Source organism: Nestor notabilis, unplaced genomic scaffold, assembly GCF_000696875.1.
Source record: "Nestor notabilis isolate BGI_N333 unplaced genomic scaffold, ASM69687v1 scaffold4609, whole genome shotgun sequence".
Lineage (NCBI taxonomy): Eukaryota > Metazoa > Chordata > Aves > Psittaciformes > Psittacidae > Nestor > Nestor notabilis.
Genome location: NW_009944897.1, coordinates 197,011 through 223,393, shown reverse-complemented (window position 1 = coordinate 223,393; position 26,383 = coordinate 197,011). Strand labels below are relative to the sequence as shown.

The 26,383-nt window shown below is 42.6% G+C and overlaps 1 protein-coding gene across 1 annotated transcript in view; it reads right to left on the bottom strand.

Moving 5' to 3' along the window:
* Positions 1 to 944: 944 nt before the first annotated feature.
* Positions 945 to 26,383, bottom strand: part of LOC104412036 (SH3 and PX domain-containing protein 2A-like) — a gene marked incomplete at its 3' end in the record, with an annotated part of 206,100 nt that continues 180,661 nt past the window's right edge. The window contains exons 8-10 of the mRNA XM_010022629.1: positions 16,224 to 16,337; positions 11,693 to 11,776; positions 945 to 1,062 (exon numbers count right to left, since the gene is read on the bottom strand). Coding sequence (XP_010020931.1) covers positions 945 to 1,062; positions 11,693 to 11,776; positions 16,224 to 16,337 — 316 coding nt within the window. The remainder of the gene's footprint in view (positions 1,063 to 11,692; positions 11,777 to 16,223; positions 16,338 to 26,383) is intronic.

The following is a 26,383-nucleotide window of genomic DNA, read 5'->3' as shown; positions in this document are numbered from 1 at the left end:
CACAGCACTGCTGGATTCACACACAGGTACAAAACTAGGAGCAGGATCATGAGAAAGCACTAAATCCTAAGTATTGTGTGTGCCTAGATGGAGAAAGCTCTCAGTAAGTACTTATCCTGACCTTATATTACTATCTAAGGCATAGCTAACCTACATCCTCCCCACAAGCATTTAAAAAAGAGGATTCCTAAGTCACAACTCTCTTATGATTGCTGTTTCAAGCACATAACAAAGTTTGATACACAATAACTTCACCTGCCCTCAGAATCCAACCTCTGTATATTGGAATATCTAAGGTGGACAGGCAGAAATCAGGCAAATTATTGAGACCACCAGTAAGTTTGGACAAGGGCTATAGCCACCAAACTGATCTCTTCTATCCCTGAAAATAGCATTATATCCCCCAAACAGCTCAAAAGATCACAATCAGCCTTTCAGCATCACTATCAATAGCTTTAAACATGCTACAGAATAACTCTTATACTGGAAACACATTAAGATTACATGGAACAGAAAGCTTTGATAGGTCTCATGGATTTTAACTTAGATACAGGCTTTTAACTTGAAAGAACGAAAATAATCTACAAGTTCAGGAATTTCCCCACTGGAACAGTCCACAGCTTTTGCAGACACCGTAATGTTACTTTAACCACCATTGTATCACAGAATCATAGAATAGTTGGGGTTGGAAAGGACCTTAAGATCATCTAGTTCCAACCCCACTGCCATGAGCAGGGGCACCACACACTAAACTTCATTGCCCAAGGCTCTGTCCAGCCTCGCCTTGAACACAGCCTTTTCTTTACATTTCTTCGAAAGGCACTATGAACAATTTGGGCTTCCTTGCCTAGCTACAGAATTATTTAAACACTAACAATAAGTGAAGGACCAGAAAAGCTCATTGTCACAGGTTCTGCAGCAGCCTGGCTGCATGGCTTCTTTACCTTATGTACCACCATCCTTCCAGGTTCTTTTGGATGACCTCCACGGTGACACCTTTCTCGAACCCAATCTCATCCTTCCCCTGGCTGGCGTACGGCTGGATAGTGACATATTTCTCTTCTAGTGAGGGGAGAAAAGGCAACATCAGTTAGGGTCAGGATTAGTGCAGCTGTTTTTCTGCTCTGCTTGCTTTTAAACTGTTATGCAGTGATTACGTGGAGCCGTTACAAAAGGCGGAGCCCTGCTCAGGGGCCCACTGATTATTTATGCTGACGACATGATAGATAATCAGCCCCTTGCCACTACCCTGCTGCTGATAATCACAAAGTGCTTCCATGCCAATAATGACACAAAGTCCCCTGAGAGCTTTCCCCCTTCTTCCTGCCCCCCCTCTCCAAGTTCCTCGAGTGGGTAAGGGAGAGGATTTGAAGCTAGACTTAACTATCATACTGTAACTTGACAGAATCAACCCAGCTGCCAAATCAGCCAAGCGTCACTGCAGGAGCTCCAGCCAGCTGGCTCTTTGAACACGCACATGGCTGCAGAAAGCATTGTGTTACTGAAACCCTAGCCCACCATCCCAAGAGGGACCGATCCTCCCCAACTCAGAGGGGCTGGACCATCACACTGCTCTCCTGGCATCTCCCAAACAGCACAGGTCTACAGCAACCAGCTTGAAACAGCATTAAAAGAGTGATAAAAGAATAAAACCACTTTCCATTTGACAGGAGACCATACAACATTTGTACTCGTGGGTTGTGAAGTGTTTTGCAAACATACTTTTGCTAGACCTCACTCCAGAGAGATAGATGTGTGGCAGTGGTAAAGGAGGGCCAGAACTAAGACACATACTTCAAAAGTGCAGGCTAGATTTCAAGTATGGCGTCTGAGCCAAAAACTCAGTATCTCTATTCATCTGCAGCGTCTATCCCCTTCCCAGGCAGGCAGAGGTGAGCAGACAACATTGCTGAGAGCAAGCCAATGAGCAGAACAGAACAGACACTTTGTCAGCATCTTCCTCCACCCACCAGGAGTCTTCTACTGCAGCATTTCCATCACGCTCAAGGTCAACCTTTTCCTCCATTAGTTTAAAAAATTACAAATGGCATTGAAAACATGAACTACTAGCCTTGCTCTACAGCAGCAGACATGGAAAGCATTACCAAACCCCTCTCCTGAACCCAAGCTACAGCGCAGGTAACAGCATGAGTTTGTGTAGCTAGATCAAAGGGAGGGAAGGCAAGCAACAAAGAGCACCCCAATCAGCGTTCCTAGCACTTTCTACTGGCAGTCACATCAAGGCATGGGCAGGAACAAATGGCGGGTTGTCAGAGCGCAGGAGCAGGCAGGAAATTAAGTAAATCCAGAGCTCCTGATCACTGCAGAACAAAGAAGCTATGAAAAGGTTGCAGCAGCTTGAGGCAAACACTCTTTTGGAGAGAGTGATAAGGACCCAAGCATCTGTTTGGTTCTGTGGCTCAACTGCATTCTGTTGCTGGGCAAAGCATGGAAACTTTAAAGAAAAAAACAAGCCATTACTTGGAGAAAGTAAGAAATAGTACCTCAGAAAGGGTGAGGGGGAATGTTGGCAGAGCATCTATAGCAGAAAATTCAGGAAAGTTACATTTCTGAAGTCAACTTCCCTTGATGGGTCACATTTGGATCCTTACAATCCTGATGGAGTAAGACCTGTCAAAACCTTTGCTTCCAAGATGAAAATCATGGAATCACAGAATAGTTAGGGTTAGAAAGGACCTTAAGATCATCTAGTTCCAACCCCCCTGCCATGAGCAGGGACACCCTGCAAAAATACTCTCTCCTGCTCTCCCCCAGGAGGGCTGCTTTAACTGTCCTATCACTGGTAAGGAATTCCAGCTAGTTTGTAATTAGCACCATCAGGATATGACACCGTCCCCGCAGAAATACTCTATTACAAGATGGGGTCTGACAAATGAAACCTGGCTAACGAAATCTGGCTTCAAAGTCATAGGAAAAACCGCAATATTAGCTGAGAGGAAAGCCCTTCAGGTGACTCCTCCCTACATGGAGGAATGGCTGCATGGAAGTAGGAAGGGAAGAGAGAAGTTTTCCCATGAATCAAGACAATAAAAAGTGTTAAAAATCCATTTAGTAAAAAAGAGTGTCCTACAATGTTTTTGTTTAGGAGTTCTATTTTTAAGCCTACAGATCAAAAACCAGGAAGACACCATTAGTTTCCCCTTGAAAGTGCTTTCAGAGAACAAATTACAGCCACACACATTTGGTTTCTTTCAGTAGTGCAGTGGATACCACAAACATACATGAGGTTTGTAACTTAAATAATACTTCAACAGTACTATGGAGATATGGGCCTCCTTGCAGTCAAAGGGTGATTCTGTTTTGTTTCTCAAAGACTATGTCTAGCCAGTTTTATATAAACCAAGATTCACTGAAGGGAGCAGTAGAGCTTTCAGTGGCTGTGTCACTTCAGATGACTGATGTAGCATTCAACATATCAGATTACTATTCCAAAATCTTTAAGAGAAGATATTTGACACTTCATGACTGATACATAAAGTTACTGGAAAGACTTAACATAATTGGCTTAATGAGAGAATCAGGAGAGCATCAGTCAGTAGAAAGACACTGCTCTGAATTACACTGACAACTCTGACTTTCACGCTGGTTTCATCCAGATACATAGGCAATGGTATAAGACACAAGTCAGTGAGCCATCCCAGATCTACCATCAAAGTTGTATGCCCAGATCTACAGAGAATACAGAAGTGTTTAATTTAGATACATTGAATTTTGACTTTACAATTACCAAAGGAGAGGGGGGAAAAAAAAAAAAAAAGAAAAAGGCAAACAGAAGTATAATTTGTATTCCCCAGCTGCAACTTCTGTTACATCAACTTTGCCATGGAGGTCAAGTGGGCAGAATAAACTTTACTACCTGTTACAAAGCAGGTACATCAGCCAAAAGGCTGCGCTTTGGAAATAATGGGATGAGAGTCCTACTACCCTTCAATATAGAAATAACAAAGGCACCTTTGTTCTTAGCACCTGACACCCAGAGATCTGTTAATGGCTCAATCAGCTAACTTCACTTATACTTCTTTACCACTAATTTGCAGATCAAAAGATACCTCCCAGCTGAACTAAAGGAGGTACCTCTACTGGAAATTCAGCTGCACTAGTAAATCTGAACAAGGCACACATGAAGAAGCAAAGCCTGATTGGCAAAGGGCTACAATCTGTCACATCATGCTTTATCCAACTTCAACCCACTTAGCTTGGCAGGGAAGGATTAGTACATGTCATTCTCCCTCCTACCCAGACACCTGCACTATTTAAAACATGCACAATGAGAACTTCTGCACCGTTTGGGTTATCTAACTCAGGCATTTGTATCTGCGCTCTGCCCAGCCCTCCCAGACACCTCAGCAGCCCAATGCTCAGTCCACTAGTTATTCCAAAGCCTCACTACCCTATCAATCTTTCTACTTTTTTCCTTTTCTCCTCTCCAGATAAAGGCAGGCTTCTGTTTTACTCTGGTTCTACCTAAAGTTTCCTGAAGACAGACAGCAGAGGCTTGGGACCATAAATAGAAACAAATCCTGGTAGGTTACTGGGAAAACAGTATGGACATCAGAGGACGGTGCCTATGTCCTTGTAAAAGCCAAAATACTACAGAGAGGGCTTTTACTATCAACTGAGGTTGCCCCCCAACAAGTGCAGCACAGGTTGCTGCAGTCCAGCTGGGAGGTGTGCCTACCGGGCAAAGCATTTGAGCTGTAAAATGCCCTGCATTACAGCTTAGTATGTGGTTTGTACAGATGTATGCATACTACTTCCAACAGACCTCCTACAAGGAAGCCAGTAGTACTTGAAAGTTATGGGTCACTCCTTCACAAGCCACAGACATCTATGCCCCTTCCATGGCTGTTAGAAGAAAAAACAAAACACCCAAACCCCCTACAAAACACTTCAACCACAAACCAACAACACAACCATTTTGCATCCCTCCAGCAATACAACAGTATTCTGCCAAGCTGAGGCCTTTCCCATACACAAATAGCAAGAGCTTTTAAACTAAAAAGCTGCTTTAAAAGCAATTTTTGAATGCACACCTAGTGCTACAGTAACTGAGACCATTCCCTTTCCCTTCCTTCACCTTGCCTTGCACCCATCACATCTGCTTGCACAGTTCATGACTCTTCCATGAGATGGACCTGAAGCCAACCTGGCCAAGGAAAAGTCAGGATGACCTGAAGTCTGGTTTGGTTCACTGAAGCTCTGCACAAGCATAAAGGAGAAAGGAAGATGCTGGGGAAGGTGAGACTATTTTTTTTCAGTAGTGGCACCACAAACTTTGTGTAAAACTCTTCTCTATACTAAACCAAGCCAGTTTCAATGCAGCTTCACTTAATTTCGAAGAGAGAGGCCTATTCTGAGACTGCTGGAAGCAGAGTCAAGGCAACCCCTATGAAACTTGATCTAAACGCAGGCTAGCACAGTTTAAGTGTGCTCACACATCATTTCCCACCCATTTTAAGATGCAGTTTAATAAAGTGCAACTTTTTTGCATAAATAGGATTTGTAATAGAGCTCTTAAACCATCACATGATTTACAGCAGAGCAAGATTACCTGTAGGCACTTTGGCAATCCTTATCAAGTAGTCAAAGGTCACCTTTGCAGCCACTGGAGACCGAAATACTACTTCTGTCTCACCCATCCTGTTCAATGGCTATGACACAACATACTGGCTGCACAAAAATTATGGATGCCACATTTAACTTGTTACATTTTAGGAGGGCTTAATATCAATGACATTTATTTTTGGATAATGGCAGACCATAACAGAGCTTTGTGTTTTTTCCTTCTGTGTAAGATTGCAGCTTGTAATTAAAGAGCCAGCAGATGTGCCCACTCCTTCACACTGCATTTAAACAGCATATAGCCAAACAGGTTTTCTTTTGTTTCAGCTGTTGTATTTCTGTCTACTAGTAAAAAGGGAATCTCAAAGAACTTTTAAGCATTGAACATGGCGTTTTCCATATCAGGTGATGTGCTGGGACACCTCTCCCACAGGAAAAGCTTCAGAACAGTTAAGATAAAACTTTGTCTGTTCCTGAAGAAACTGTACCTAACTGTCTGACAGAGCAAGACACCGAACCTGGCAGCTTTGAGGCTCCTCCAGTCCTGCCTGTCAAACCAGAATTTCAGACTTTACACGTGTACGTGCGCACACACATACTACACATTAAAGTTATGAGGTGTCTTGAGAAGGCAACTTGGTCTCTCCTCCGCCTGTCTGGATTTATACTTACTGTCAGGTCAAGGAAAGCAGACCTATAGTTTTACTGCTTGAGTTGTAACGTAAAGCTTGAGTAGCACTTTCCAAATCTTCCCGATACCCTTGGCATTGGTTATTTCAGATTCCTCCTAGTCTATCACCAAGGTAACGGTTCCTTTCCTCAACATCTTCAAAATCCTTTATCACTGCTGCTTCTCACCACTAGAGCCTCGATCTGGCCTTTCAGTCTCTTTTGCACAGCTACTACAGTCACCTCCTGCCTTCTTTGCTCCTTTCTCAAAGGAGCAAAGCACACTGCTCTCACTGAAGGCTCTTGACACAGCAGCACTCTGGTACCTCAGCCAGACTCCTACCAAGTGTACACACAATTCAGATGCCCCATCTCAAATTTTCAAGCCTGTGTGCTATGCCTTGCTTTAATATCCTGCTACACACTCTCACCTGTTCTGCTCCCTTTGGATTTCCCACTCCTCCAAATCCTTCCATCTTTTCCCACTCAGCTCCATGCCTTTCTTATGATTCCTCATCAACCTAAGCAGGCTCCCTCCTCCATGGTATCAAATAACCTGAAACTCTCAAATCCTTTCAAAAATAAGCCTTACCTACCCTGACTTCCTGCCTTGCCAAACAAGCTTGGGTTTAGCCCTTCTCTAAAAGCTTTTAAAAATACCAAATAAATATCACTTTCCACTGTGAAAAACGTTTTGGTCATAGTAAGATGCATGCCAAATTGCCACTTGCCCAGGTTCCTTTGATGCATGGATCTCCTTCTCTTTGTTTAGGCTGTAAACTATTTGGGACAGGAACCTTGCCTTTAAGCAGCTAAAACACCATGCACGTTTCCAGCCCTGCATAATCAGCCTCATCTCTCCTAGGCAAATGGCCAGCGCTCATACGTTTCTGCTTCCAAGTTCTGAGCGCCCCGTTTCACATACCTCTCCTTCACCTATATTTTATAAGTTCACTGTTTTCTGCCTCCACAAGTAAGTGTGGAAGTTATCTCCAGCACTTCAGGAGCCAACCAAGTCAGGGAGTAATTTCCTTTGCTCAGCTGGTGTTTGTACATACCCCCAACTTTCTGTGACCCCATCCTTGTTTGATATGCCAGTAGGGATGGGGATAGGGGGGAACTGGGTTAGAAATTAGCCAATTAATGATTTCTCAGCAAAATGCAACAGCTCCAAACCTACATCTTCCAAACCACAGAAGAATTTTCTTTCAAAATACTTTCCCCTCAGTCAGCAGTCTGCACTCGCCCTCCCCCACTCCACCCCCCCCCCCCCCCCCCTTTGTCAGACCTGCTTCTGGAAAAAGTCTCACTGTTCCAGAAAGCGATGCATTAATTCAACATGGACTTTGTTTTACTTGTCTAAATAGTCAGCAGAGAAAATAACTGTCCACAGTTATCAAATGTGTTCATCTGCAGACAGGAGCTCTTCAGCCTTTGTTCCTCACCCGCAGCCCCTTCACCTCCTTTTTTTGTTTCAAACAACAGAAAACCTTGTGCCAACAGATAGAAAAGAACAATAACGACATTTCTTCTAAACAGTTCTGTATTGCGCATGCTCTTTCTTCAACCAGCAAGGGGTAATAAACATTTACTACTTTCCTTGGAGCACAGAGGAGGAAAAAAAACCCAGATGAAAAACTAAAAAGAACAAACTAAGTCTGAAGCTGCTCTGTGCTGGTTTGATTTACGCACAGCAAAGCAGCCTCGTGCTGTAAATGACAAACATTTCACCAGCATCATGGACAAGCAGCGAAAAAGAGTGGAAACAAAGGGAGAAGTCCTGTGGTTAATGAGGGAGCTGCCAAAGAGGGCAGACCGCTCTGGTGGTATGCAGAAGCACACCAGCCAGCCTGTATCACCAGGACTGATCAAGGGCTCTTGCCACAGCTACAAAACTGGTTGCAGAACGACTCACCCAGGGTAGGAGATGGGGTTCAAGTATCAAGACCAACTCAAGATGAGGTTCAAGTATTAAAGACTATTGGGTTACATGGCTGCCCTCCCTCTACGCCCCATCTCCCCCCATCAAGCTCCCTCTCTCTATAAGTTATGCAAGTAGTAAGAAGACCTATAGATTCCAAGTTCTAACTTTAACTCTTTCATTTAATAGCTTATTTCTTGTGCTAGCAGCTACTCTTAAATAACAGGCTCATTTGGCAGAAATTCAGCCCATATGTCACTATACTGTAGATATGAATAACTTTAAAGTACTTTCCCACATTGTAAGAGCTCCAGTTGAAAGTGTTGGGCATAAAACCAAAGCAGCAATAACTTATGTCAGATCTCTGGCATATAAAACAGGCATGTAAACCCCCTCTTTTCCCAATCAAACTCAAATAGCACAAATGACTTCTCATTAAATTAGCCTGTAAACAATCCTAAATTGTCTTCCAGGGGAAGTTCCAAGTAAATGCATATGTAGAACTAGCATTTTGCCCAGTACAAGAGAACATGAACTCTGCAGCTTGCAGGTCTAACAAGTGTCAGGACTGAGGAAAACTACAAAGATTCAGACTTCTCCTTATAATCCACATTTGTATTACAGGATTTCTGTAATGTATAGACAAAAGTTTAGAAAATGTACCACATTTTAAAACATTTAACATGTAAAAGAAACAAGCTCTGCAGCTACATAAGAAACATAAACCAATGTAATCTCTTAGATCAGGGCACACCATGGACCATTTTAAAGAGAAAAGTTTAGCAACAAATGTCATCTGTTTCTCTTTGTAAAAACAGACTACAGCTGTTCTCTTTGCAGATTTTTTTCAGCTTTAAAAAAGGAGCACTACTGTGATATTCAATAATTTGTCATGACATTTTGTCATGTTTCTTATTCACAGACCCAGTAACTCCCAACTATCTGAAGTTCAGGGATACTTAGCCTCTTCAAATGGCTTTGGAAAGGGGAGAAATAAGTACGTTATCCCTGATAATTCTCCCTCATTAGGCAGTCTGTAACAGGGAAGCAAACACCATTCCCTTCTGCACTCAGGGTTTCCCAGTGTTTTTAATATCCAAGTCACTTAGAAAATCCTGGTCTTCAGAAACAACACATAATTCCTTCAGTTCTATGATAGACCTAGTTGGTAAAAATGATTTATTAGTGGTACCCAAGCGTAAACATGAAGGGAAGCATCCTTTACAGCTTGCTTTTAAACTCCAGTGACCTCTTGGAGCTAACCCAACAGCGGGGACTATCTCGAGCAGAATATCGCTGGGTGGGGAGAATTGCAGCCAAAATGTTTAATTGAATTTATTTCCAAGAAAGAGGCCAAGTGGGGGAGGGGAAGTTGTTTTGCCTACATCGAATGATTTTGGCAAGCTCCTGTTTGAGTGGCTCTTCTAGTTCTTCTGGCCTTTGGAGCAGGGGCTTGAAGGTTGGCGCGTAGTGTGTGTACACTTCATGTATTCTGTCATTTCAGTGCAAACCCACCCAAATTTGGCCTTGTTGGGAAGGCTTTTAGGTTGGGATGAGGGCAAGAAGGGAGAAAGAATCTCTCCTGACCTCATATAAACTGTGTTCTTTTAGAGAACAGAAAACTGGACACCCAGAGAGACTCATACTTTCAACAACTGCAGTTTGGAAGGCATAAATGTCTGTACAGACTACAGCTATGTCAGATGATGAAGCCACTGTCTCTGACCTGTCCCCAAGTATTCAAATCACTTTCTTTACTTCCAATGAGCCTGCTTTTTTTTTTTTTTTTTTGTAAATAAGAAAAGCTCCCTAAGCTACTATTCCAGATGACATGAAACAGGTTATTTTTAGCCAGCCTAGCTAGCTGTGGCTGAAATGCACTGGAGAGAGCTTATAGAAGCAGCTCAGCCATGGAGGGTGCCTCAAACCTTGAGATGCTGCAGTCTGTGCCAAGTTCAAGTGCTGAGATTCAGTTTGAGATAAAACACATGTTCTCCAACACACTCAAAACCCCAGCATTGCTTGGGCTTAATAGGGAAGAAACTGTTATGGAACAAGAAAAAGGCAGGGATGGAAGAGATTAGGGGAGCCTGTGGTGGGGAAGACTGCCAGGGAGGACACTGTGACACTGTCGAAGGGCAGTTCTGGAGCTAAAGCCCACAAATGGTGGGCATAAAAGAGGAAAAACCTGGGAATGCAATTGAGGTCCTCAAGTCTTACTGCAAGACTATGCAGTCTTAATATTTTATGGAGCTTTGTTTGCTGTGTTGTATGAATACGAATATGAAAAATATTTGTTTAAACTTGTAAACAAATTGTTTAGAAAACTGATTCCCAGAAATTCTCCCAGTTAATTTGTCTGGAAGCATTTGACAATGCAAAATAAGTAGCTCCCAAAGTCTCCAGGCACAGAAACAAGCACAAGTTCTTCTGTCTTCTGAGGGTAGTTCCAGCTGCTGCAGGGTTTCCAGTAGGAAGAAAACCCTTCTTGTTATTTTGGCTTCCTCAATAATATTTTGAGGCAAAGGTAAAAGGTCACTGAGAAGTTGTATGTGCTTGACACACAAGTCTGCAAAAAGAACCACCACCAAATCCAGAAGACAAATTTTAGAAGTACGTTTCCTTAGCAGGAAAAGGCACATTTTCCTCAACTGGGAAGCTTCTCTTGTGGTTACATTTGGTTCCACCTCTTTAATAAGGTAAGCTGGAAGTTACAGAAGTGAAAATTGTGCTTTCCCCCACCTCTTTCCATTTTGAATTGCAATGAATACCACATCTGGACAATCTTGCAAGAAGGGGAGAAAGGGATAGGAAGAGATACATTTGGTCTTGGGAAGATGATTCACATGCACTGGAGAAGTGCCTGGGTTGGAAGATACCTCAGACTTCACCCAGCCACAGCTTCAGAACACAAAGAGCTTACCCCCCTAACAAAGGCTCACGGTCAGATCAGCAAAGCTAAAACAAAACAACAAATAAATACTGCTTCTGGTGGTATTTTAAACACACGGGACTGACACCAAAGGCTCCCAAAAGTTCTGAATAAGTCTATCTTTAGTACTAAGCACTGCTTGCAAGGAAGAGCAAGCTGAAACTGGAATGATTCTCATCTTTCCACACCAAGCACTTTTCCACTGCACACATCTCTGGCCATGGCTTTTTGGCATTCTTCTGATTTTAACAGCCCTGAAAGTATCACTTGTCCTTGTTAAGGTAAGAAAGACCGAGTATAGATATGCCCAAAGTTAAAACACAACAGATGTGAGCCTCCTCACGCAGTGCAAGGAGTCGGACAGCAGAGTTACCTTTGATTATCAGCCTCCAGCTCTTGGGGTGCCTAACCCTGGTTCCAAGACACCCTCATGCTGTCATGTACAAAATCCACATCTGAACTCTGGAGCTTTGGCGTCTTTCTACCAGAGTGCTGAAGATGCAGACCCTGGCACACCACAGCCAAAGCTGCAGCACGGCTTTTGGTGCACCCTTAGGGGCTGGTGCCATAGGAAGCTATTAATTCACCTCGACTCTGCTGCCTGTTGACTATCCCGCCCAGCGTCCATCGCCGGTCCAGGCGTCTCAGGTGAGCCTTGCGTCGCTTAGAAACTAGTTTGGAACATGGAATGAAAAAATAAAAACAAAAAAGGGAAAAAAATAACGGGAAGGTGAGGAATAAAAACAAAACATGGCATTTGCAAGCACTGGTCTTGTTAACAGGAATGGGTTACATGGCATGCAGACAATTTGGTTTAGTACAGTGGAACAAGTTAGATTCTTGAGCCTGAGCAACACGAATCACCTAGAACTGTCATAAATTGCTACTCTTGCTATGGCTTTCTTTAAGAAAAAGTAAAAAAATCCCCGAAACATGCACACACCCCAAAACAAGCTGCACAACTGAAGATTAGTTGTCCAAGGAGGCTGGGTCAACATTGCTGTTGCATCTCCTAGTTAGGATGCATGATCTTTGGAGATTTCAGTCTATAGCATGTGACATCAAACCAAAACAGGGCTCTAACCCTCTCTAAGCAAATTATTACACTATAAACAAAATCTACAGGATAAATACAAAGGCAGTCTCTCTTGTGCGAGTTCATGTGTAACAACAGCACCCAGAAAAATAACCCGGGTGGAAACTGTCTGATGTCTCCTTGTTTGTAACACACGGCTCAGTCACCACCACAGCTAATTGTCATAATCCAAACTTCTAATATACTGATTACAAATACAAGGAAAAACCTAACCTTGCAATTATTGAGCAGGCTCAAGAAGCTAACAAGCCAGAACTGAGAATTAATTAGACACTGAGACAAAAATCTATGCTGAAAATATAAACAAAGACAAGACACCTACGGAAATGGCATTGAGAGAGCAGCTGTGCACAGAGGACACCACTTTTTTCTGGATTACATATATAGAACTGTATTCTGACCTTGTTATTCTTGTGAAGGTGTGAATAACACAAACCACTGGACTGGCATAGAAACACAAACAGTTCCCTTTTTCCATTCATGGGCTTCTACACTAGTTTGGCAACTACTGCAAGGGTGTGTGGTGCTGCTACGAAGCAATGTGAAGTATTACTCTTCAGCTATCACTAAGGTGCAAACACAACTGTTCTGCTAGATACTGGAAAACTGTTTGTTAACTCTGACATCAATAATCTCTCAACTCTGCTTATGTGCACCCATGAGAGCAGACACCATTGTCTTATAGAATCATGTTCTGTAGACAATCAGAAAAATTATTTGTTAGGGAATGATTAGCTGAACAAGTAAAAAAATTAGTAATTTCCCCAAAAGGAGCTTTTGCCTTTTATATCTGTCAGGGGGTTAGACCAGACTTCTGCACCCAGCTCACTCTCTTCAGCTTTTCCTGTGCTATAAGGCCTAAACCTTCCCTAGTGAACTGGAGGTGTGGTAAGTGGTGTTGAACAGACCCAATGCCTACTTTGTGGTACTCTGTATTTCCCCTTTGGTGCCTTGTGCATCATAGAAAAACCACAAATTTTCAGAGGAGCTGGATTTTAAGCTTATAGATCACTGTGGTTTTAGCTGGAAATCAGTGATCCTCTTGGAAGCCCCTGGAGGCACAGAACATGAGCTGTCTTCACTCCCTACTGGTAGAATAGTTTTTCTTACCAATTGGTTTAACCAGGTGGCTTTCCCCAAATCAACAGGATATTAGGCTGCCAGTTACACACACACTACATGAGAGGCAACACAGGACATCTCACTAGACATACAGATCATATCAGAGAGAGAAGTTAAAGCTAAATTCACAGTAAAGCTGCCTGCATTAGGAGGTTTCTGTAGAAGAATGGAAGAAATGAAAGACATCGAACTTAAAGGCTTGCAGGAAGGGTGTGGAAAGGGTAGAAATTTGCTTCAGCTGTTAACACAGAGCAGTCACCTACAGCTCCTTGCCCCGAATACCAGGAGTTTGGAGGACTCAGCCATTCAGGAGCACCCCTTGGACACAGTGGGTCACACAGATCCACCACACCATGCCCTTCTCACAACATATGACTACCCCAGTGATAGCGCTGTTATATCACGATGCTTTTTTACAAGTCAGTTTTTTTGTCTCCTCAACAATACTGAATTTTGCCATTTGACCTCAGACTTGGACTTAGTTGATCATACTAGAGATAGTCACCAGAAAGGTTATTTATCAACAAGTGTCTAAACCTTTCCAGAGACCATTTTAAGATGTTTACTTTAACAGCTCTTGTAGCTGCAAATGTTTCTTCAGATCGCTTTCTGAATGTTTCCCAAGCCTTGTAAGATGGTGTTGGTCTAAACACAGGCGCAGGTAGCAGTCAACTGTCTACACTCATCCTGACAAAAGACATTGTGCAGGCTCCAGCGTACGGAGGAAACACTTTTATCTTTCTAAGGGAACAGACTATTTAAACAGACACACATAGAAATATTACTGCTATGTAGAGGCAGCATTATTAGTACATTGCATTCAGCACCTCCTTATCTTTACAAGGGGCTGCCACAGCGGAGCAGACCTCCGAGTCTGCCTGGCTTGTGGACTTCTTCCAGGTCTACTGCAAATAGAGGGGGCCAAGAGGCTGATATTGAAAGCTCCCTGCATTAGTGTTTCTACCCTTTCAAAGTAGGCAGAGCATAAACTGCACAGCTGCAGGAAGGCAACATCTCCAGGAGTCACTCTGAAACTTCTATGAACTCTAAATCCACAGGCTAGAGCACTTAATGCACTTAAAGTGCCTTCCTCCTCAGTTATGTTGGAAGCCCTACCTCCTGGCAAGACTTTTGTGTAAGTATGTACACCTTTATACACTTCCCTCTAAAGAGGGTGAATTTGAATTGTCCTCTCCTCTATTATGAAGTAAGTATTATGAGAAGGAGCAGAACAGCCCAAGTAAAGAACTGGGGGAGGTGGGAGGGGTGGGACACAGGAATAGGACACACAACAAAGAACAAAAGAAGAGTCAGCTTATGTGGTTAATAACAGAAAACAAAGTTACAGAAAAGCAAGTGAAAGTTGGGGCACATCAAAGCAGCTGTGGAGGTAATGCAATTACATTTGTCACTGAGATGGAACTGAACAGAAAGTGAAGAACAGTCTCAGGTTTCAGAATATCTGGATTTGGAGTAAGGCAGCGAGCAGGACTGATGACCATAGCTGAGGAAAGCAGTATAATGGATTAAAGAGGACTGAAAGGAAAAAGATAAGGAACATCTGATGGGTTTTCCATTACCCAGGGAAGACCACTGTGTGGCAACAGCTGTGTGCAGAGTATGCTCCAGAGGGCAACATGAAAGCCAGAGGAGAGCTTGAAATGAAAGCAATAAGGCTGTCAAGCATACATCATATTTAAGAGTCAGGAAAAGGGAGGAAGTTACAGACCAACAAGCAGGGCATTCTTCAACTCTTTCAGAAAAGAGCAGTAAGCTTTTGTTCTTTACTAACAGGGAAACTTTACTAACTGCTTTTGCATCCGCTAAGATGTTGCATCATACCAGACTGGTTGCTTGCCTACCAGTCTACAGCCAGTCTGTCTCTAAACCCTAAGTGACCCAGGATATGGGTAGCTTTGAGCAGGGAAAAATACGCTGCAGAGCCAAAGATTTCAATAAGCCACAGATGTCACCCTTGGGGCCCAGCACAAAGTTATGTTTTGCCTGTGTGCTATCTTAATGGACAGATGGTCACCCCTACACATCTCTAATCCTCTTGCCTGTAAGAAAAGGTCAGCTGAGTTTTCACATACGTTTTATATAAATGTCATATCAAAAGCACCTAGAAATTTAGCAAGAGATTCATTAGAATGGAGCAAATAATAATAAAAGTGTCCTTTGTACACAGTTGCTACATGAGAAGTCTATTAAGATGTGGTTAGTCTTTCATAATGGAACAGGGGAACATGTGAGGTTGTACTATTCCATTTCTGGAACCTGAATTAAGCATCTTTAGCCAAAAAACAGCACAGCTAAATGCATATACATGACAAATGGCATCTCAGTTCTAATTGAATGAGACCACACCAAATAAAATTACCTTTCCACAAAATCATAGACCACAGCAAACAGCAGTGAAACTAGTTTCAAAGATTAATTAAAAAAATAGTAATGAGAAGCAGCCATTAAAGTTAACTCTCATTCTTTCAATGGCCTGTGGCTCTAACAATCATCTTTTTCCAGTTAAAAGCTTTCACTTGTGTAGTTTCTGCAAACAAGCCATGCAAGTTCTCTTCTTCCATTGACATGAAAGTCCAAGACCTCTACCAGAACATACTGCTTGGACTTGCATGTGAGCTCTTTGTGTTTTTAAAGAGTATTAAAATGAGCATTGAACCTTCAGTCACACTGACAGCCCACGCTGGTCACAAAGGGATTACGGGCATGGTATTTCAGTTTCTTCTGCAACAATCTTACTGACATAAGATGAGAGAAGAGGTTATTGCCCTAAATTAACAGCCACAAGTGGCAGCAAGAGTTTTTTGAGTTTTCCTATGGGGGAAAAAAGCATAAAGCAAGTGAATATCCGTTTCCCCTTGATAACAAAAAGCTTTCCATACCTTCCCCAAGTTTGGATGTGTTGATGTCAGAATCATCTCTGGTTCCATTTTGGGATTCCAGGTATGTAGCAGGGACCCAGCCCTGCTCCTCTGCTGTGCTCACAAACCACCAACCTACGAAAAGAAGTAAAGGAAGTTGCTCATTCAACATTTAGAGGAATAAGAATAGCAAGATGCTACTGAAAAGGCAGCACAGAGTCAGGAGCTCTAGTACAGGTTTGAATTATTCTAAACCCCCTAGAGAAGGGGTTTAGTTCTATTATATGATTTCTATGAGATACTCTCACAACAGTAAATGAACGTGCAGGCAGGCCTTGTGAAAAAAGGGTACAATGCAACAAACAGTTTAAGAAACCTGAAGTCTATCCATAACAACTCTTGATTTGAGTTCTCCAATTTCTCAAAGCAAATCTCACAACATGTACATCTACAGTATCAAAACAATTGTATGTATATAGATGAGGTCACAGAAGTCAAAAGATGGGAATAAAGAAGACTTTAGTAGAAGAGCACATATTTCAGAACAGGATACAAAAGAAGTGCTGCTAGAGCACTTTCACCACAGCTGTTGTTTAACAAACATGACCTGAATTCAATTCCCTGGGAAGCTGGGAATTACTGCACAGAACAGAAATATAAGAAAAGCTAACTGAAATGTGACTTCAGGCCAAAAGCACCAGCTATTTGCCTTCCCACCTGGACATCCAAGCTTCTACCACTATCCACTGGTTTTGATGTAGACTCACTCACCCAAGAGCTTGCTGCTCTCAGATATGAGCATAAATAGATTCTGCTCCATTCAGGCAAGGTCAGGGTTAAGATACAGGACAATAGAAAGCCAAGCAGGTAAACCATTTCTGTTGTTTTCTACAATCCCCCAGTTTCCCCCCAAAATGCAAGTTGCTTTGTCAGGACAATGCAAACTATTTTTCAGCACCAGACTTCCAGCCTCCTCAAAGGGAACTGAGAGGACAGCATTTCTAAACATGCACCTCAAAACAGTTTATGGACTTTGAGGGCTGTCATAAACCCAACAAATTTCACTGGGAGAATCCTAAGCCTGTGCTGTGAATAGCCAGCTTGGTCTGTAAACAGATGGGGCACAAAACCTACTTAATTTATGGTGGGGCAAAGCCCCGAGCTGTGTGACAGCCACAGCCTTGGGGAAGGGAGGCTTCTCTGGGCTCTGCCAACATGCAACTTTCTTCAAAGACAAAAAATACCCCAACAATGCTTAAGTGTTCATGCTAAAAGTGACCCAAGTTCATTCCAAACCCTGTCATGGAAGATTTTACCAGAGAGCAGTAGTTACAAACCCTCCTTCTCCTCCCTGGGGCCTGTGGCTGGGAGACAATGTGCCCCAAGCAACAAACCCCTCACTTGCAACCACACAGCTGCTAGGTAGCTCTATTTATTTACTCTCAAAACTCAGACACTGCTCTCCATTTTCTGGCCCAGTAGAGGTTTGGAAACTTTGCTTCACAAGGCTCATGATTGGAAAGTTAAATTTAGTTATTCCCCCTCAGCAGGAGGTAGATTCTCCTGCCATGAAGCCCACAGCAGTGAACACGCAGGATCTGCCAGACCGTTTCAAACACACATCTTCATGGTTGTTCTTTATTTTATTAGCAATGTATTGACATGGGTAGCAAACACAGTTTAGCATACACATATAATTTGGCACAAAAAGTGAGAAGTTGGCTTTCAGCTGATATAAATTAGACTGGAATAGTTTATGTAAACTCTTCCTCAGGAAGAAATTAAACACAACTGCACAAAAAGAACTTGCCTACACTTAAGAACATGTGCTTAAGCCAAATTCAAACCATGGTAAAAACGTCTTTGGAGGCCTGGATTGCCCAGACTTGTGACACAGTGCTAGCCCATTTCACAATACATCTCCTCTAGTTTGGCTCACTGAGCTGCATCATGGCCTCAGAGCTGAGTTTAAGGTCTTGTGTTTGGGGCCATAAGGTAGCTGAGCCTTCATCCATCTAAACAGGGCTCCCTGTAAAAAGGCAACCCCTCACCACCACACCTAGACATGCATACGCATATCCCCCCACTGCCACTGCCAGCTTCTAAAAAGCCGTAGCAGGGAAACCTCATAATTCCACTGATCTTAAGAACAGGCTCCTACGTACTTTCTGGAAGTCAAGTCATTATTGAGGTAACTCATCCAAATCCATTGCAATGTGCAGACAGATAATAGTAATAGTCTAACTGAGGTTTTAAGCTACTTTGATTCTTCAAGCCACCGCTAAGATTGAAGCTCCTCATTGCTAGAGAGCTCATGAAAATTATAATTTTCTTCTAAAGATTCCCTTTATAAACTATATGCAGGGGTAAATTATACCTGAGAAACCTCCTCAGCTACTGAAAAATCAGCAGCATCTGTCCAGGTTCAGAGAAAACTAGCCCCTGCTTTGAAATTCTCTTCTGTTTCAAGCTTGCTTCTCAGAAGGACAAAAGAAAGGTTTTAATGCAGATCATTGAAATAGCATGTCCACACACACACACAAAAAGTATGTTTGACTTAAACAGTCTGAACCACTGAGAAGCCTGAAAAACTTCCAGCAGCACTCCCTGACAGCAGAGAGGTCAAAACGGATGCTCACAAGCAAGATGTTCACCGTCTTAGAGTGGCTGAGCAGAGATTGCAGAGGTAGCTCACTCCCTATGAGGCAGAAATCTGAATTATGATGGCACATCTAAGCCAGGAAACTAAAGCATAGTGCAAGAATGAACAAACTCCTAGCAGAAAATGGCTGAAGCACAGACAAGTTCCACAACACAGTCTGTGCATGACAGCCACAAACTGCAGATCTCTGCCTATCTGACCATGAAGTACTTGTTCTGCACCATACCCCCTTCAGAGGGGGTAGGGCAGCTACCATTTGGTCCCACCATCCTTTCTCTCTCACCCCTCCCAACTTCATAGGGGTTCATGGTTTGCAGACAGACTGGCCTTAGTTTGTGCCATTGTAATCCTGACTTTCTGCAAACAATCTCTTATCCCTTCCCCTGCCATCTTTCCCAACCCAGAGCATCACAGAAATGTTGTTAGAAAAGTTGCTTTTGAAACACTGAACAAAACATTGCATTTATTTTGAGTTCTCCCTCTATGCTGGAGTTGAGCTTGACTTCACAATTCATTATTAAAACCATTCTGCAGCAACATCTGCAGGGAATTATGTAAAGTTATCTCTGTGAACTGCCAAGCCAGTCTGAGGTTCATTCTTGCACTCACACCATCTGTAAAAATTAGGCAGTGCTTTACAGCTTGAGTTAACCCTTACAGATGCCCCTATCTCTCAGGCATCAAAACACAACTCTAAAGCTGATGTGGCATGGATGTCTATACCAAGACTCATCAGCCTTCATCCCTGATGAGGATTCAAAGGAACTTTGAGTCTCACAGAAGCCACAGAGGGAATTGTAGCCACTGTGTGCAGACCAAGCTCAACTTCAGCTTTGCTATATTATTCCAGATCCTACCTTAATACTAATCCAAGAATATGATTTTTTTAAGGTAGGAATACAATTTTCTCCCTACATTTGTTGACCTTTTGCTTGGCACCTGCCAGCATCCCTAGCTGCAATAGCCAAGATGCCTCTACACTCAGAGTTTGTCTAGGCTCCAATAACCCTCAGGTACTTTCAGTACGGAGCTACAACAGTTACCAAGAGATAAAAGGTTCCACTTTTCACACATACATGCACATGGCAAGATGATGGTTGCCAAATAGATTGGTTACACTGGAGTGAATGACTAAAATACTACGGTTGTAAAAATCATGTTCTTGCATTTAATTGTATTCCTAGTCCTCTCCCCAAAAGGCTTTCAAACAAGGAAAAGACTTAGGCAAGTGTTATTCACAACCCACAACATGGGAAACTACTAGAACATACTTAAAGGGCTGTCTTTTAGGCAAGTTTACATACATCCTCACCCATCCATGTTTCAATCTTGTCCCTTTCTCCACACTAACAGGAAAACCAGCTATTCCTGTTGAAGTCTGCCTAATCACAAGAAGCTATAAATTACCTGAAAAAAAAAAAAATGAAAATGCATGATCATGCTGGAAATTGGTTTCTAGTTCTCCTCTCAGCCATAATTTCTCCATAGACTTTGATTGTTAATTTATGAGCTTAACTAAAGTCAACAAGAAGGATAGCAACACCATAAAAGTGAATAGGAACCTTTCCTGCATGAGTGGACTACACATTCTTCTAAACAAATACTTAAATAACACTCCACCTCTCAAGAGTCTTGGAAAAATCCCACTCAAGCAGCAGCCTGGTACATTCGCCATGTGCTCTTTGAACTTCAGAGAGTTGCTCCTTTTTAAGTCCTTCTGCCTTGGAACTAACTCCTGAGGGTTTTTTTGATCCAACAACTTAAATTGTCCTACAAAGCAGTACTAGATGCAATCAAGTCACTTCCAGACCTGGCACACAGAACTTTTCATGCCAACAGCTGATTACTTTCCTTCACACATGTGACCTGCTTCATTTAAAAACAGCTAAGGTAAGCTTATTGCTATGCAGATGAAGGCGCTCGCTTTTCCCACCCTTCTAGAGCTCTTCCCACACAGTACATGTACATTTGATACACATAAGGAAATCAGTCAAAACTGCCTTGGACAGACCTCCAAAGAATATGCATAAGCAGAAATATAAAGGCCCCAGAATTAGCATTTTGCAAGAGGGATTTTCTGCAGTAAGCATATTCTCACACCCACTTCCTAAAAATACACTACAGTGTCCATACACTGTTAGATACTATCACTGTACATGCTCTGCTCTCTGTAAAAGGATCCTTCAGTCCCACACACTTGGCAAAGGTGCTGGGTTGAAAACTTTGAACTCGTATGAAGGCCAGTGTCCGATTTCTGAGCATTTTGTCCTTAGCTTCACAGAAGAGGCATCTTTCCTTTACATACGGAGATACACGCAAGAGATCTTCCTAGAGTGGAGCCGACTACAGCCTGGGCTACAGAAGTCTGTGAGTGAGTCACTGCACAGCAGACCAAGGCTGTCATCTCAGGATGAATTATTAAAGTTGGTGAAATATTAAAGGCAGCTTTCATCTTTAAAAACATAACATTTCCAAGCCTGTATGCACTGCAGACCTCACTGCAGCCACCACTCAACCATGAAGCAACATTTGTCTCATTTTAAAGATGGAAGTGGGGCTGAAACAAAGACGTGCTCAGGGAAGAAAAATGTGCTTGTGGCAGACGTTCTACTCGAACACAATTAAGATCCACAGCACAGGTTCACAGCCTTTTATGTGCCATACCCAAAGCAGATTGGGCCACATACTGATTCCAGCTCAACCATGTTTTATGATCCTTCTAGAAGTTCACATCCTAGAGCTAAACACTAGGAGCATGGTTTGCACAGGCAACCCCACTTGGCCCCCATCGGAGCCTCATTTTGCAAAGTGTTGCAAATGACTATGCCTGATTGCTCTCACAGTCAAGAGTGAAGGTTGCCATCCTACTTGCAACAACTGTGGTTGCACTCCAGGTACTGAGTACTGCTTTAGGAACTCAGGAGTAAAACTCACCACCCCAAGTTACTGCTTAGCTCCAAGAGGTTTTTTAGTTTGCTGATGAAATACCCCAAGAGCCCCACACAGGGGCAAAGTTGTTCACTTTTTTGTGTGAGAGAAGAGATGAAAAACTATCATACCTGTCACTCCTTCCGTGGTAGCCCAGCATGGGAAAATGGAGCTCCTATAATAGTTATGGAACAGGTTTTCTACCATAGCATTAAAAGCTGAATGAAGAATTACAAACACTACAGGCTACGTTCTGCCCAGCAAGCTACCCTCAATACTTAAACTGGAGTAATGCTCTTATTATTTAGTGAAGAAAGAACACATTGAAGAAGGAGGGGAGAGAGACTGCACACTCCTGTGCCTTGCTCCAGTGTTCAACTAAAATCTACAAGAATTCCTACAAAAACATAACAGGAACCAAACCTTAATAGCATCACTTAGGAACCGTGACAACACAAGGCACACATGCAGTGCCCCTGGAAACACTTTTCTTTTGCTCCTTAGGGAGGGTCTGCAGCAGAATTGTGTTCTCATGAGTACAGGCTGCAGTAGTTTTTGTTTTTCTTGGTGATGGAAACAACACTTGAGGGCTTCCTGAGGTGAGGGAGAAAATGGGGAGCAGGAGGTGGGGCCTTCTGGAAGGCTGGACTCTATTGATATCACTTTTTGGCTATTAACAGCCTTTTGCCTTATGGAGCTAAAAGTTGGAACAAAAGGCAAAGAGCTAAGACCACAGTTTGCTGTTCTCTGATATTTGATAGTATCTGCAAATGCTTAGGACTCAGCGGCAGCACAGGGAATCACAGTCGTTGCAATGTTTTGGGTGTTACTGAGTTCAAGGAAAGTAGAAGTGAATCCCAGAGTTTGGGTACTGAACATGTGGGGGAAGAATAGAGTTATCTTCTGCAATAACTAGCTACTAAGGTAACTAGTAGTTTCAAGCCTATATGGTTTTGGATTTGCTATCCTAATCCTTCCAGTCTGTTGTCTTCTTCCACCTCTGCTACTTACCTTATGGCATTGGTAGATGAAGACTTCTCAGCTGTGCTGTTAGCACATCTCTTTGCTACTGTACTCCAGTTCCTGTGGTTGCAGAGCTGGCTGGCAATCAGGGCCCACTACATGTGAATAAATATCCTGGTTATTGCTGCCAGACAGGTTTTTCCTGGACCAAAAGCAGCTGACTAGGTATGTACGTAAGTGCTCGATACAGAGTCCCAAAGTGCATCTCAGATTCTGGCTTAAATATCTAGCTTGCTTGGATTGGTTTCACATCACATTATATGCATAAACACACACGTATATATGTGGAAATTCACACCCTGACCTCTGCATTCAAGTACATATTACCCTAGTCTTCTACTGGGATTGGAACCATGTTTCCTCAGGCTTCTGGAAAAAGTAGAAGTGTTCAGAACATGGGAAAAGTTCATGGGAAAAAGAGAGAACTGGATAATATACAACTCAGCTCTAATACTTTATGGGTTAGATCACTAATAGAGACGATGGATGTTCAGAGTACTAGACAGCTAGGAAATAGCACATTGCTGCATTTGTTCAAGCTAGTAGATGACAAGCCTTCCAGAGGTACACATTTCGCAAATTACTTATATATTTATCTCTTATTGCAGTTGTGACTTCTTGTATATGTGTGTAGGGAGTTGTTTTAAGTAAAGCACACAGTTTATCTTTGAGTTCTGATAATACAAACTGATAGCTACAAACTCCAAGTGCTGTATCTGCAGCTATTTGCTATGGTCCAATTGTTACCCAGGGGGTTTCCCTCCCTCTTTAAAAATAAGGACCACAGATTTGTGTATTGACACAGCTGGAATGAAGGAATCTGCCAAACACGTTTTCAAGAATTGGCACGTACATTCACAAAGCCATCATACAATCCAGTACAAATTACACAAGTTACGTCCTTAAAGCAAGGGAGTAAATGCACTATTACATTATCAGCTATAGAAAAGTCTTGGACATTGCCTGTAAATCCCAGAACAAGTCCCATCACACTCCAGGTCACTAGCTTCTCCCTAAACTATCTAGAAGCCTGGGGTCCCCAAGACAGGAGCAGAGGAAAACATTACTTGCTAAACCTGCCCATGGCCAGCTCTAAAACACACTCAGCTGACATGGCCAAGGTGTTGGCCAGCATCCCCAGACCACTGAAATTAGGGGTTCTACAAAGCAATGAAGTCAGCTGGTTCTACAGGCCAGTCAGCACCCAAAAAGTTGCAAAAAAAAGTTTGTCAAGGCTCAAACATTCTGATGTCTTCTAAAAATAAATTTAAAATAATCTTTCCCTTCCTGCTTTACTTGATTTCAAGAACACCTAACGCTGAAACTGCCTGTGCAATTCAAGCTTGCATTCCACATAGCCTAACATGTTTGCGGCTCACAGCTGGAACAAAAGAAACTAAGAGAGGGAGTGCTTTACTCAGAGGAAATATCTCATCGATCACGACAAGGAACAAAGCTATCTTTAGGTGGGCATACTATATTGTGCAAGCAGCCTGGCTGCAGCTGCTAGCCTCTAAATGCCAAGTACTGTACAGTAACTGGAGTAAAACTAGGTCCACCCATAGCCCAATGGCTTTCAAGAGGTTGTGGACTTGCCAGCATGGTGCTGCCATCCAACCCACAGTACCAACTCAGTTATTACTCAGAAAAATACCTGTTTACTGATCACAGATGTTCCTTTTTTCATTGGATCTGCTTGGAAACAGGATTTCCTGTGTGACCTCAAGTTTTGGTCACAGAACTATGTATCAATTTTCACTTTCTCTTGCAATTTTGTTTCTCTTGGAAAGCCATGGATTTACATGTATCCTTCAAGGATGAAGTCTTTGTGATTTTAGTAACCACAAGGCAATGTAAGATTGTTAGAGGGCACATACGCTTAACAGCCTGTATAAAAGTGCACCAAATATCTATGGGCAAAACATGGTACTGGACAGTATCTTCCTTTCTTCTTTCACTTACCCCAAAGTTTTCTTTACTTCAGTAGGTCCCAAAAGCTGACCAGTAAGGATACTGACTGCTACCAATGACTTAGTACAGCTTCCCTGCTCATGTAAGTTCATTTCCTTTCTCCATGTTCAATTACAGCCCAGAGTCTTTAATATTCTTCTTCCAAAGGGACTTCTGTCCTCCTTCTCCTTTTGTGTTTCTATTGTTAGGAAGATGTAGCTCAAGTAAGAAAGTTAAGCAATAAATCCATCTCCTACCATCCTTAAAGCCGTTCCCCTATCTCCTTCCCAACAGCCCATCATTTAAATCTATAGCACCAAGGTTTTAATGAATCTGCCAAACTGATACTGTAGGCACCATGTTTACATAGATCAGTAATTTACAAGAGCTCCCAACCACAAGTGGGTTTGGCTGAGGCATGGACAGAGGAGGACTCTAGCACATGGTGCAGAATATAGAGAGGTGGGCAAACCCACTGCCTTCAGAAAGGCTGTGCCTGCACAGCCAGCTCCTGCAGCAGATTTTCCAGAGCTGTGAACAACTGATTTCAGTAAAGGCATGCAAACAGATGGTTTTCCAGCCACGGGGCATGGGGACCTCAGCCCTAGGAGCCAGAGACTCTCTATTAGTCATTACCAGTTGTGGGGTTGTGTTTTCTGTGGTCAGCCAACAGGGTGCAACAGTCAAGCTCACAAGTAATTTCCTTTACATTCACAGGACTTAATCTTAAAGCAAACACATTTTGTGTCCAAGCTTTCTTTAGGAAAACATGAATAAGCTTTCAAATGGGCCTCATAGCAATCTTGTCCAAAGATTACAAATTACTTCCTAGTGGTTTGAAAAAGTTACAGACCCCCAGCCCCAGCTGATAGGAAACGGCTTTCACAGGCAGCAGAGAATAGCCAATATTTACTTCCTGCACAGATCGACAAAAGTTGCTTTTGTTTTAATTTCGTATTCTGAAGTCTGTAGAGAACAGTGTCAGTTGCTTACTGGGAAATCCTCAAATCCATATACAGTCAGGAAAAAGAGACTCTCTGGACTAGGAACAATCCTAGCAGAGAAACAAATAGCACTCCAGGTGCTAGAGTCAAATCATACATGAATTCTGTATTTCAGTGAAAAATACATCTGCCACCTCTGAAGCAGACTTTGGTTATCTCAGGGCAGAAGGAACAAAGCAACACTGGACAAGAGCTTGAAACAAGAAACAAAGGCTATACTATATCCAGCACAAATCAGAGGATAAAGCAACCGAACAGGGATGTATTTCAGTCTGAAGCATAGCTGAGTCACCAGATAAGAAACACTGCCTTTTACAAACAGCTTTTATGGGCTCCATCTAAACCACAATACTCCTACTAAAAGAACGGAGACACCCCAGTTAGACAGTACCTAGCACAGTGTGCAAAGCAACACCATTCTGCAGCACTCAGATAACTATCTCACAATTGCCATTTCTATATCCTGGCTGTTCCTTGAAGTTCTGCTGTCCAAATACAACTCCTGTCCAGCTCTATTTATTAGCTAGATCTGGCAAGATCGTAGCCCAGATGGTATGTTATCACAAATACGGGTGTAAGCCAAACTGAATGCTCTGCTCTCCCTCTGACACCCT